Source organism: Salvia splendens, chromosome 20 (assembly GCF_004379255.2).
Source record: "Salvia splendens isolate huo1 chromosome 20, SspV2, whole genome shotgun sequence".
NCBI lineage: Eukaryota > Viridiplantae > Streptophyta > Magnoliopsida > Lamiales > Lamiaceae > Salvia > Salvia splendens.
Genome location: NC_056051.1, coordinates 17,059,771 through 17,072,177, shown reverse-complemented (window position 1 = coordinate 17,072,177; position 12,407 = coordinate 17,059,771). Strand labels below are relative to the sequence as shown.

The 12,407-nt window shown below is 38.0% G+C and overlaps 2 protein-coding genes across 2 annotated transcripts; both read right to left on the bottom strand.

Moving 5' to 3' along the window:
- Positions 1 to 3,214: 3,214 nt before the first annotated feature.
- On the bottom strand, positions 3,215 to 5,707 carry LOC121781243. Its single transcript, XM_042178967.1, has 4 exons — positions 5,567 to 5,707; positions 5,291 to 5,473; positions 3,702 to 3,908; positions 3,215 to 3,602 (listed from the first exon to the last, which is right to left on the bottom strand). Exons 1-4 carry the CDS (start codon positions 5,573 to 5,575, stop codon positions 3,549 to 3,551), a joined length of 453 nt encoding a protein of 150 aa, XP_042034901.1. The 5' UTR covers positions 5,576 to 5,707; the 3' UTR covers positions 3,215 to 3,548.
- A 2,325-nt stretch (positions 5,708 to 8,032) lies between these two features.
- Positions 8,033 to 11,728, bottom strand: LOC121782995 (violaxanthin de-epoxidase, chloroplastic-like). The gene is made up of 6 exons (XM_042181022.1): positions 11,557 to 11,728; positions 10,548 to 10,842; positions 10,298 to 10,467; positions 10,065 to 10,161; positions 9,586 to 9,977; positions 8,033 to 8,624 (listed from the first exon to the last, which is right to left on the bottom strand). The coding sequence occupies exons 2-6, from the start codon at positions 10,821 to 10,823 to the stop codon at positions 8,111 to 8,113; spliced, it is 1,449 nt and encodes a 482-aa protein (XP_042036956.1). The 5' UTR covers positions 10,824 to 10,842; positions 11,557 to 11,728; the 3' UTR covers positions 8,033 to 8,110.
- Between the last annotated feature and the right edge of the window lie 679 nt (positions 11,729 to 12,407).

Here is a 12,407-nt window from a genome sequence, read left to right as displayed (position 1 = left end):
AGATTTAGGGAAAACAGTAGAGTGTCCTAATGAAGAAGCATAGGCAACTGGAGCACATTTCTTCAACTGTGATGTGGGAGTGGAGGATAAAGCAGCAGCAGGTTTGTGGAGATCAAACTTGTAAAGGCCATTCTCAAGGGAGCCCTTGAGCAAAATTGATTTGGTGACCTGGTCCTTCACGAAACAACAAGAGGAATGGAATTCAAAAAACACATTATTATCTCGAGCAAAGTGGGAGACACTCAGAAGATTCTTGGTGACTTTAGGGACAAGGAGAAGATTTTTTAGCAAAAGAGTTCTTGATGAAGAAGGAGATGATTTAGCAATAAACTGACCTACGTGAGAAATGGGGACCCCGTGACCATCATCAAGGTGAAGATTGTAAGTTTTATGTCTCACATATGTGACATGTGATAGAATCCTAAATAGAATTGGATTTTATATATAATATATTAACTTGGTATAAGACACATTTTTCCCTAATTAAGAATTATCAATTGAATATATTGACTTAAGTGGGACGTTTTCTAATTAATCATTAATTATATAATATATATGTCGTTGATTGCCTTAATGGCAAAAGTATATTATATAGTTTTATGGGAATGAATATTTCATTCCATTGACTATTTAGGAAAGAAGCGTGTGCATATATTAATGTATATGCTATTACTAACGAAATCAAATTATGATCAATTATTAGTTGATTATGGAATTATGTAATTTGATTTTGGTATTACTTGGTCAAAAAGAAACGTCCTAATTAAATAGCCACTTTGATGGAAATGGCCTTAAGGTTTTTTGAGAATTAGGGTTTGTCCTCTCTCTGCCTATAAATACAAAGTGTGGGATCCCATCAAATCACACACATTATAGAGAACACATAAACGAGGGAAAGAGAGAGAAACAAATCCTTGGAGTTGCGCCACTACACCAAAGTCCGAGGAAGTTCTCTCCGTCTTCCCCAATCGCTTCCGTTGTGGATCATAAAGGTAAGTTTCCGATCCATTATGTGTATGGTTAATACGTGAAATACATGATGTTCAAAGATCTTGCTTTATTCATATTCAATTATGTATTCTTGAATATATTATGATAAATAATTTCATACAAAGATTGTTACCTCCATTGTATTCAGAAGAAGTGGTCAGATTGTTGAAATCATTTGTTACGTGATTGGTGGCACCAGAGTCGGGATACCAGCTTGACATGTTGTCGCCATTGAAATTAGTTGGAGAGTAGTGACTAGGGCTTCCCCTTGTCTGCACCAAGTTTGCCGAAGGAGGCGGTGGTACATGCTGCGGACTGAAGCTGGAATGTCTGCGCTGGGATGGGGCTGCCGAAAAATTTTGTTGGTATCTGTACCAGCACCTATCTGCCATGTGTCCAGGTTTCTGGCACAGTTGGCAGGTGGCTCGATTGCCACGACTTCTGTAGCCACCTCGACCTCCACGACCTCTGAAATTTCCACCTCCACGGCTACCTTCCCCTCGATTGGAGATGCTCCCATAATGGCCAACAGAGTTTTCCTTTCTCAGAGGAGGAGCCTGAGACAGGTGAGCAGCAGGTTGAGATCCATCCACATTGATGTAGAGGCTTTTTGTGGATTTGAGCCTGGATTCAAAACTCAAAAGAAGTCCAGTAACTTCTTGAACAGACCAGGTTTCACCTTTGGATGTTATTGCCACCATCACTGGATTGTATTCAGCTCCGAGGCCACTCAAGATGTGAAGAATTTGATCCATCTCCATGATTCTACATCCTGCTGATCCAAGCATATCACAGATGCTCTTGATTTTGTTGAGGTATTCCATCATTGTGAGGGAATCCTTTCTTAAGGTTTGTAGTTGGAGCATGTAGTGCATAATTTTTGCTTTAGACTGGCTGGCGAAATTCGTTTCCAGAGCCGACCAGATCTCCCTACTCGTGGTCAGACCTACCACAATCACCATTACACTCTCGTCAAGAGAAGATTGTAGCCACGCCGCTAGGCGCTGATCCTGTTGGTGCCACGCAAGAAAGCTCGGATTCGGCGACATAGTTGACGATCCTTCTGTGACCACCATTTTTGGCGGAATAATTTGCTCTCCCATAAGATACGGTTCGAGTCCGTATCCTCTAACAGTGGCTAAGACTTGTTGACGCCAGATCAAATAGTTTCTATCTGATAATTTTGTGGATATCGGGTGACTTTGCGGAAGCATAGGAATGGTGGGGATGTTATTTACTGAAGTGTGTTGCGTTGGGCTAGAGCTGTCACTTTCAGCCATATTTCAAGGTAGAAAAGATTAAGGTGAAGGAAAGGGGTCAAAGCCTAGGTACGAAACCTAGGCTCTGATACCATGACAGAAAACTAGAAAGAAGGCCTTTGAAGCCATAGCCAGAAAAAGAACAAGGCTATTGTATTGCATAAAGTTGATTGTGTTGAATGAATAAATGGAGAGCAACACGTCCCATTATATAGGGAGAAATTCTACATGTCAAAGTTGATTGAATTCTATCTATGGAACGGATCACTAATTTCTTGATTGTAATCTTCCATAATTTATGTCAAGGATCCCTGATGTCTTGCTTGTTATCTTCCATGATTTCTGTCAAGGATTTCATTGCAATGCCAGCTCTATCCAACTCATCATTCATCTTCAACTCTCTGATTCCATCGTTGAAGATGGCAAGGTTTACATGCTCCATCTTAGTTGCAAAGATTTGGTGCCTGTTTCACGGTCTCCGGCTGCCACGAGCCTTGGGTATCCAAAATTTGGTGGTGGAGAGTGATAGTCTCATTGGGGTATCTATGATAAGAGGGAAGTTTGCTGTATCTATTAATTGTCGTTCTATTATTCAACGAGTACAAGGTTTGTTATCTGATTTTGGATTCAGTGGTGCTTCAACATGTGCATAGAGACGATAATTTTGCTGTGAATTTTCTATCACACTTTGCCTACACATTTCAAAGGGGAGTTCATGTCTTAGAGGAACCACCAGTCGGACTTAATCTTTGGCCGCTTCATGATAGATTAGGTGTTTCTTACATTCATTATAACCGGGTATACCCGTGCTATCTCTATAAAAAAAACGTCAAAATACACTCTTTTATTTTTAATAAAAATATAGAAATAATTTTAAAAATGAAACAACGTAAAGGTCAAAATATTAACTCCAATTGGGATGGTTAAACTGTACCCTATACATATAAAATGAATTTGAACAATAATTGCACAAATAAAAAGGCCCAAAGGAGACTATTGGCCCAAAAGGTGAATTCATTTAAAAATATAACACTAGCATTGACCATTGTGGACCAGTTTCTCATAAATTGTACTCAACCGAGAAAGGCCTCTTAACCTATATTGGCCCTACCTTTGCACCATTTATTTAGCTAAATTTGTGGTACAAAAATTCAATGATGAATGAAATGTGATTGTAAATTCTTTTGATAATCTTACATATTCGAAATCATTCGATGAAAACTGTAGAGACGAGACAAGATGGCCATTTTGTAGTTGAGTCTCAATTTCTCCATTCAATAAAAATTACTTGAGCTTAAGTCATTCTGCACAAGGAGGTACCATGCATTTGGAGAAAAACCCTAGCATTTTTTTCTGCAACAGATATAAGTAAATACGAGTATGAGGCGTGTGCTTCGTACAAATTAAACTTGGCATAATCTATTTGTTGTAGAAAATCGAAAGTAAACGTACTCGTTTAGAATTTGCAAGTAGCTCGGGAGGGATCTTGTAGAGATCTTCATCCACAGGTTTAGCAGAAACCGAGGATTTTTGTCGTACGAGGTTAGTGCTACTCTGTTTTGAGTGAGCAACATGCTGAATTCTTGGTTCAATCATCAACTCACCAGCCTTAACTTTCTTCATTTGCTCATTTGATTGCTTGTTCACTCCTCCTCTTTCCTGAGACAAAGATAGAGGCAGAGAATACAACATCACACGAGTAACATGGGTCGGTTTGACAGCTCTATTCTTGACGTACCAATTGAGCTATTTATGTACATTGATGGTTTTGGACTGGAAGCATTATAATCTTACCTACCATTTTCATATATGCAAGTTGGCATTGTAGAGCAAATTTAAGGCCATTCAATGAAATCAAAATCCTCTAGCATGTACTATCAAGTAACAATAGTGGAGTAATTATTTTTGTATTTCAAATCATTTTCTGTAAACTAAACAAGCAAAACTCTAAGTTCACATATAGTACTCCCTCTGTCCCTCCAAAATATGCACTCTTTCCTTTTTAGTCCATCCCACAAAAATATGCACTTTTTAATTTTAAAAAGTCTTTTATTTCTATTGGGGTTGGACCCATTCTCCACTAACAATACTACTTTATTTACTTTTTCTCTCTACCTTTCTCTTACTTTACCAATTTTACATTAAAACTCGTGTCGACCCCAAAGTGCATATTCTTTAGGGATGGAGGGAGTATTATTTTTTAGGGACCTAATTATTGGTTCAAGTATAAATTAACAAGTCCAAATTTTGGATTTTCCAGTCAATACAAGTCCATGTCCATCTATAGCTACATATCATCAGGTATGGATTCAGATTTATACCCTAAATATATGTAAAACACAAAATATTAGTATCCCGCCGTCCATGACTTAAACTCTCAGTTTGACTCGGTGCGGGTTTTAAGAAATATGAAGGAAAATGAGTTGAAAAAGTTAGTAGAATATGAGTATAATGAGTTAGTGGAAAGTGAGATCTTTTACCAAAAATGGAAAAGGTAAATGTGGACATTATTTTATGGACGGACCAAAATGGCAAATGTGGTCATTATTTCGTTGACGAATGGATTAATCAGTAATGTACATAATTCATACTCCCTCCGTCCACAAAAAATAGAGCATATTTGCCATTTCTGGTTGTCCACGAAAATTAAAGCATATCCAAAAAGGTAAGTTTTCAACAACTTCTCTCTTACTTTTTTTCCCTTCTCTCTTACTAATAATATGAACCACACATTCCACTAAAATTACTTCTCTCTTACTTTTTCCCCATCTCCACATTAAAACTCGTGTCATTCACAATGTGTCTTATTTTTCGTGGACGGAGGGAGTAGTATATTTTACATTATATGGGATAGTACATTACATACACATTAAAATGTATATTACTGATGTATATAATGTACATGGTTTGACGTATTGCATATACTATTTATCGTATGAATCTGAAATTGGGATGAGGAAATGAAGTATCTGCATTTTGGTTGTTTGAATCTCATTGTTGGTATAGTTTGTACCGTGTATAGGTTGAGTAGAGAAACCAACCTCGCGGTGAGGAACAGTATAGAGTGGAGGAGCCTTGGCGCCACCGCGGCTGCATTCGGCTGAGCAGCTGCAGCGGAGCAAGCCCGCCTGTCGAGCGCAGTCGAAATACTGGGTTATGGGCAGCTCATTGGCATTTTCCCAGTCACCAAAAGCCGGAATTTGTCCACTCTTTCTGTATTTTTCCTAAAAAACACATGCAACTTTATTAGGCCAACAAAAACAAAGTGATGGTGTTGCTGAAGAATTAAGATAGATGTTGGAAGTTTTGTTACTTACTGCGCCCATGAGAGAAATGATGCAAGAGAGAGAAAATGGGTGGTTATGACTTATGTGATGGGTACAAAAATGAGAGAAAATGATGCAAGTTTTGTTTGATTTAAATCTTCTCTCTCTTACTCTCAGTTGTGGTGGTGGTGTGCTTGCTTAGTTGTTCATAATGTCATCGAACATACTGGATGAATTTCAAAATCATATAGTATCATTCTTGTCTAGTAATATTGGAGTTTTTAATAGATTAAGATTTGTCTAAGAAACGATGTTCGTTGGTGTCCAAGAAGTTAGATTTCTTTTGGTAAAAAAAAAATAATTTCCACTACTAGTATTCTTTCTAATAATAATATGAACATAACATAAAATTATTGGTAAGTGAATCAGTGAAGAGACTATTACTGCCTCGCTATAATAGTGGAGGCATTTTTCTAATTAACTCTTCTATTTAGTGTGGAAGTGATATACTTGGACTGCTTAGACTTAGATCAATGAAGATTCAAGTAGTGCTATGGTCTACTTGTATATCTTGTCAACTATCTATAACTACTTTTCTTGGTCCATTGCTCGAGAGATTAACCTTCTCTCAACATCCAACCTGAAAGATGTCTCGATAATTAATGAATCCTTGGTTATATGACCCCTACCAGGGACAGAGCCAGGAAATATGAGTAAGAGGGGCAAAAATATTATGATATGTAAATAAATAAATAAAAACATAAATAAATAATAAAATATAATATATTATAATAAATTTGGATCATGGGCGAGAGAAAAGGCCTCCGTCACTGTCTACCAATTTTTTTAGATTTTTTTATTTTCTAGCTAGGCTTGTTTGTATATTTAAATTTGGGCCTTGGGCCTCCACTATTTTATTACTCCCCCTATCCACCAAATATTGTCCCACTTTGACCCGGCAAAGGTTTTAAGAATGTAATGAAAAGTGAGTTGAAAAAGTTAGTAGAATGTGAGTCATACTTTTATATATTAGTTTTATAATAAAATGTGAGTATGAATGAGTTAGTGGAATATAGGGTCCACTACCAAAAATGGTATAAAATGAAATGGGACAACTTTGTGGGACGGATGGAAATGAAAAAATGGGACAAACTTTCAAGGACGGAGGGGAGGGAGTAACTATTATAATGGTGTAAGGCTGTGTGAATGTCAAGGGAGGGGCAAGTAAAAAAAAATTACTAAATGAAGAGGGGCAATTATTATAAATATATGTATATTACAATATTATACTTCATATGTATATATCAATGGAAAATTGAGGTGAGGCATTTGCCCCATCTAAATATACATTGGGTCCGTCCCTAGTCCCTACACTCACGGACCAGGACATAAATCAGAGACAAGAATCTCATGAAATCATAGTATAACATAGACAAGTCTCACTGGGAACATGGTTTCAGGAAACTGTTAGGATCATATCCATCAAATCCTTTTCAAGAAGAGGAGGATGATACGATCATGAAAGCCGTGCATCAAAGTTTTCGCCTACAGCTGGCTTCAACCAGCATTTTTCCTATCGAGATTACGTCCACATTCTCTTAAAAAGCCACAAATTTCTTCACCTTCGAAAGAGCTTCGCGTGAGTATCTTACAAGCCTCAATCGGAGTTCGGTGGAGGGAGTTATGACCCATTTACGAAATTCACGCATTGAAGAACGGGTGAATCCAGAGAGAATGCGCGGGCTGGCGTTTTGAGCCTTACAATTCGCCCGACCGGGCGAACCATGCGGACTTAGATTTTGTGGGCCATTTTCTTGGAATTTTGGCCTAAACTATAAATAGCACATTTTTCCATTTTTCTGGTGAGTTGAACATTGAATTTGTAGCTTGTGAGCTTTATTCTTCCCCCTTGAGGGTTTGTATCCAATTCCTAGATTTTTAGGTTGCTTTTCCCATCAATTGCTAGTTCAAGTATGGATCAAGTAAAGGTATACTTTGAGGATTGTGGGTTCTTTGGAGGTTTAGCCATGGTTGCTTGTTAGCATGGTGTAAGTGCCTTAGCTTATTCCATCAATGACATTTCATCTCTTATTCCACATTATCTTTAGTTGATCTTCCTTCTTTTAACTTAGATTCAATAGTTATTGTTGGATCTATGTTTTGTCTTTGATTGCTTGGGGAATTGAAAACCATTTCACAAAAATTATTAGATCAAACATTACCAAATGGTATAAATATTGGGTTAATGGATTACAATCTATATGAATCCATATCAACTTATCCCATATTATATCTTATTATTTTCTTTCTAACAAACTGGACATCATTTTATAGTATTCTCTCTATCCCATAGAAATAACTCATATTCATTTATGTCAATCTTTTTCTCCTTCCCTTTTACTTTATTACTTTAGGACACACATCCACCACACAATTTCAACTATTTTTTCTCATTCTCTCTTATTTTATTAATTACGTATTAAACTTAAATGTCTTATTTCTATAGGACACTGGAGGGAGTATAATGTATATCATGTATGAACTATTGAAACAAAATGGTAATAAAAATCAATTTAGTCACTCTATACAACACATTCATCTCAATTTTCTGAGAGGCAAAGCTCCACCAAACAGCTTCTCCACCTCAGTTGCTTCCATTTTCAGATCATTCAACAGATCCATCTCTTCCTTATTCAGCTCTTCCAGGAAGTAATCTCTGTCTTTGATCAGTTCTTTGAACCCTTTCGCCAGCCTCTGGAACAACGTCGTCTCCGTCTCCTTCGCCCTCTCTACTTCCTGCTCCACCTCCTGCTCGATCTCCTCCACCTCCCTCACGATGATCCCCTCGCCCTCCTCCACCGTCCTCTCCAGCCGCTCCACCAAGGGGGGCTCCGGCCCGCACGTGTTGTCCGTCTTGGTGAACTGGCTCAGGTCGCGCCCCACGCTCTTCGCGGCAGTCTCTAGACGGGGCACGATGCTCTCTGGCAGAACCGCGCTTCGGGTGTAGATCACTGCGCCGCCGTAGCCATCCCATGCATCGTTCCGGCCGCGATAGTAGACGAATATGTAGTCGTCGGGTTGGTTCTCCACCTGGGCTGATAGAATGTACCTGCTCACAACATTCAGAATCATCAATCTTTTACTCCCTCCGTCCATGATTAAATGTCCCATATCTGAACGGCACGAGTTTTAAGAAATTGTTTGACCTAAAGTAAAGTCGGTAGAAAATGTAAGTGAAATGTGGGCCCTCCTTTTATATATGGGTTTTATAATGAAATGTTAGTGAAATGAGTAAGTGGTAGGGCCCATTTACTAAATATAGAAAAAACAGTGAAATTAGGGCTGGGGAAAAATACCGAAATGCCGGCCTTATCGTACCGAACAAATACCGAAAATATCGAATTTTCGGTATACCGTGATTTTCGGTACGGTATGATACCTTACCGAAATATTTCGGTGGTAAAGGTATGAATTTTTATATACCGCGGCATACCGAAATTCGGTATATACCGTAAAATATGAATATAATAATATATAAAGTATTTTATATATTTTTAAATTATAAAATTTATTGTGAAATATAATATGATATGAATAAAATATACTAGTATTTAATACCCGTATATTATTTAAATTACTATAAAATATAAATAGTATTCTAAAAACTCAAATATTCAATTTTCATTGATATTGAAAGTAAGGTATACCGCAAAAGTATGGTATACCGAACATTAGTACAACATACCAAAAATGAGGTACGATATCGGTATGAAAATTCTCCATACCGAAAATAAGGTATACTGAAGTTCGGTATACCGAAAATTTTGGTAAGATAAAGGTATGATTTTTTTCGCATACCGAATTTACGGTAAGGTATACGGTACGGTGGTTTCGGTAAGGTATACCGTACCTACCCACCCCTAAGTGAAATCAAACATTTATTGACTGACAGACAAAATAGGGAAAATGAGACATTTTTTTTTGGTAATTGCAACATTAAATATTAAGACCACTTTACTACTAGGACAACACACCCGAATCATCCATCATTTTGATGAGACAGAAATTACCAGTCATCTTGGTAGTGAAGGTACTCGTTGTCGTGGTTGTATAATATCCCCGGGTATTTAGGATCTTGGACGAAGTTCTGGACTGCTGTTCGAGTGAAGAAGCCAGTGTCCGGAGTCTTGATCCGCCATGTCAAGTTTGCAACAAGCTTGCTGCCCTCGGTGTGGAACTCATGCAGCTGGCAATCAAAAGTGTCGAACGTAGGATTTAAACCACTGCTTATGAACCACTTCCCGTTGAAATCGCTCATGTTGAAGTTCTGCACTAGAAGGGCTGGATCTGGCGCGGGAAACTCGCCTAGATCAGATTTACGAGGCACACACTTCTTTCGCGAGACTGCACAGTCATTGAACTCGTCCACAACACTGTTTGCAAACAAATCTCCGCACTTTATCTGTGATACACAAAGATCAGAAAATACTAGCAACAACCGAGCAAAAGCTTAAGACATCGTATATTTATGGTTAGTGTTGGAAGTTACCTGGCATTCAGTCTCGTCGGGCCTGTTGTTGCAGGTGTTCAGACACGCGACATTAGCAGCACATGATGGATTCGCGATGCACTTTGCTAGCTCTATCCTGTATCCAACATCATTGCTCGTGAATAATTATCACGAGACAGGGAAATGGCATAGTCGTATATTGTTTTACGAATGTCACTACTTTGTGCTCGTATTTCTAGTAAAACGGAGGCGATATGTTAAAATCTCACTACCTACACTCCTTCAGTAAGCAAGTGCAAGTTTTCAACGCGTCCACAGCCTCAGCCGAGGGACTCATCATCAGTGCTAATGCCACTACAACCGCTGCTCCCTCAACATAGCTTCGTTTCTTCCAAAACTCAAGTCTTGCAACCTCTGATAGTAAACGAAGTTTCTTCTTCACCTACATGAACAGAAATCTGTCAAAACAGAAAGCCACAACATGAACTTCTTCGAGAATGCATCAAGAGGTGGACTCATCACCTCAGCTATAACCAAGCCAATCCCACCACGGCTTGAAGGAGTTTTCCCAGTTTCTAGTGGTGACTGTCGCGACCCCAAACCTCCACGAAACTGATGAGTTTTTAACAACTTCAGGTACCGGAGGCTCCATTTACCTGAACCTACTCTTACTATCAGATTGCCGTTGAGATTAGCTCTACTGCAGCCATATCTTTTACAACTAGCTAGCACCGATTTATCATGCAATAATTTGCTTTCGCCATTGGAAAGCACTCCTGAGTATAGCGAAAAAGCCATGGTTCACGCTGAACGCTACCTGAGTTAGATCAATCACTTTAGATATGCTTCTATCAGCTCAAGCAATAGCTCCAAGCATGAACGTGTTACCAAATTCTCGTTAAAAGTGAGTGTATGTATCGGCATTGTTTGTTAAATAATGTAGCAATAAATATCATGATTGCTTTCATATTTCTCCAAACAAAGTAAAACTTCATTAGCATATGAGTTTTGGAATAGTTTAAGATTGAAATGGTGATTCTCTCATGAACTATTTTAGGCCAATCTCGAACATATATCCACTCAAAATGTGAAGATAATCTAGATGTCATTCCAAATAGAGAAGATTCAAAAGCATAAACAAAAATCAAGAATCCTCAACTATGTGAATAACTGTTCAAATCATTAGTTATTACTCAGTCAAGTCACTTGCAAAATATATTCACTGGAAAAAAGGGGAAAAAACAAAACTTCCAAAAACCAAAACTTGAATTGTATATTACTCAGCCAAATCATTTGGGACAATCAAAGATTAAATTTTTTTCAGTAATTTAATCAAATTAAATACCAGCATTGCACAATTTTTAATATTCCCTCAAACTAAAATAAGCTCTCACACAGCAATGGCATAATCGCACCTAACAAAGTACAAACATATAAAGTGTGGTAAATATGAGAAATGCCAAAACTTATAAACAGTGTAAATTAAAGCACAATCAATTTAGAAACAAAAGAGCAGAGAGAGGCCTCAAACCTTGAATTTGTGAAGCAAGAATGGCCGTTTTTGGGCATCCTTTTTTGGGGCATTGAGCAAACAGATTATAGTAAACGTGAAAGGGAGAAAAGGATTAGAAATTTGGAGGGGAAAAGAGGCGACGTGTGGAGTTGAATTCATTTGTAGTTGGATAAGGGGTCTTGTGATTACTAGCCCTTCAACGTTGATAGGTGGTGTTTAATGCAATTTTACAATTGAAGTTCAAATATTTAAAATGGAAGTTTGGTCCTTGTTTTAAATGTTGCATGAAAAGTTATTAGAAATGGGTCACTCCCCCTCACATGTAGGCCGAAAAGGACATCGGTCTTCCATTACGTGGGAGGCAATGCAAGAGATAAGAGAACCATCATCGATGTGGGCCGGAAAGGACATCGGTCTTCCACTCGTGAGGTAGATAAGAGATAAAGAGAAAACCATCATCGACTTGGTTCCCCTCTGATACCATATTATAAATGGGTCACTCACCCCTTAAAAGGCCTTATAAGGGGGAGGGTTATCCACACTTATATAGATTACACGAGATCTTCACCAAGTCGACGTGGGACATAATATATGTTAGGGTTTTGTATACTAGAAATCACCTTTCGAGTGATTGGATACTGTAAAACTCTAATGGTTATTTTCCAATAAATGCAACAGATTATTTTTGTCATAATGTTGTTATGTTTTACATTTAATGGTTGTTTATTGCATATTTAAATGTATGAGCAAACGTAACAAAGTCTAAGTCTTTGTTTTAGTAGACCGGTTGTGGGCGTCGTCCAATTTAAGGTAACACGGTCAGTTCTAAACAAAGAAAAATAAGAATTTCACAACCTAGATAGGCCTAG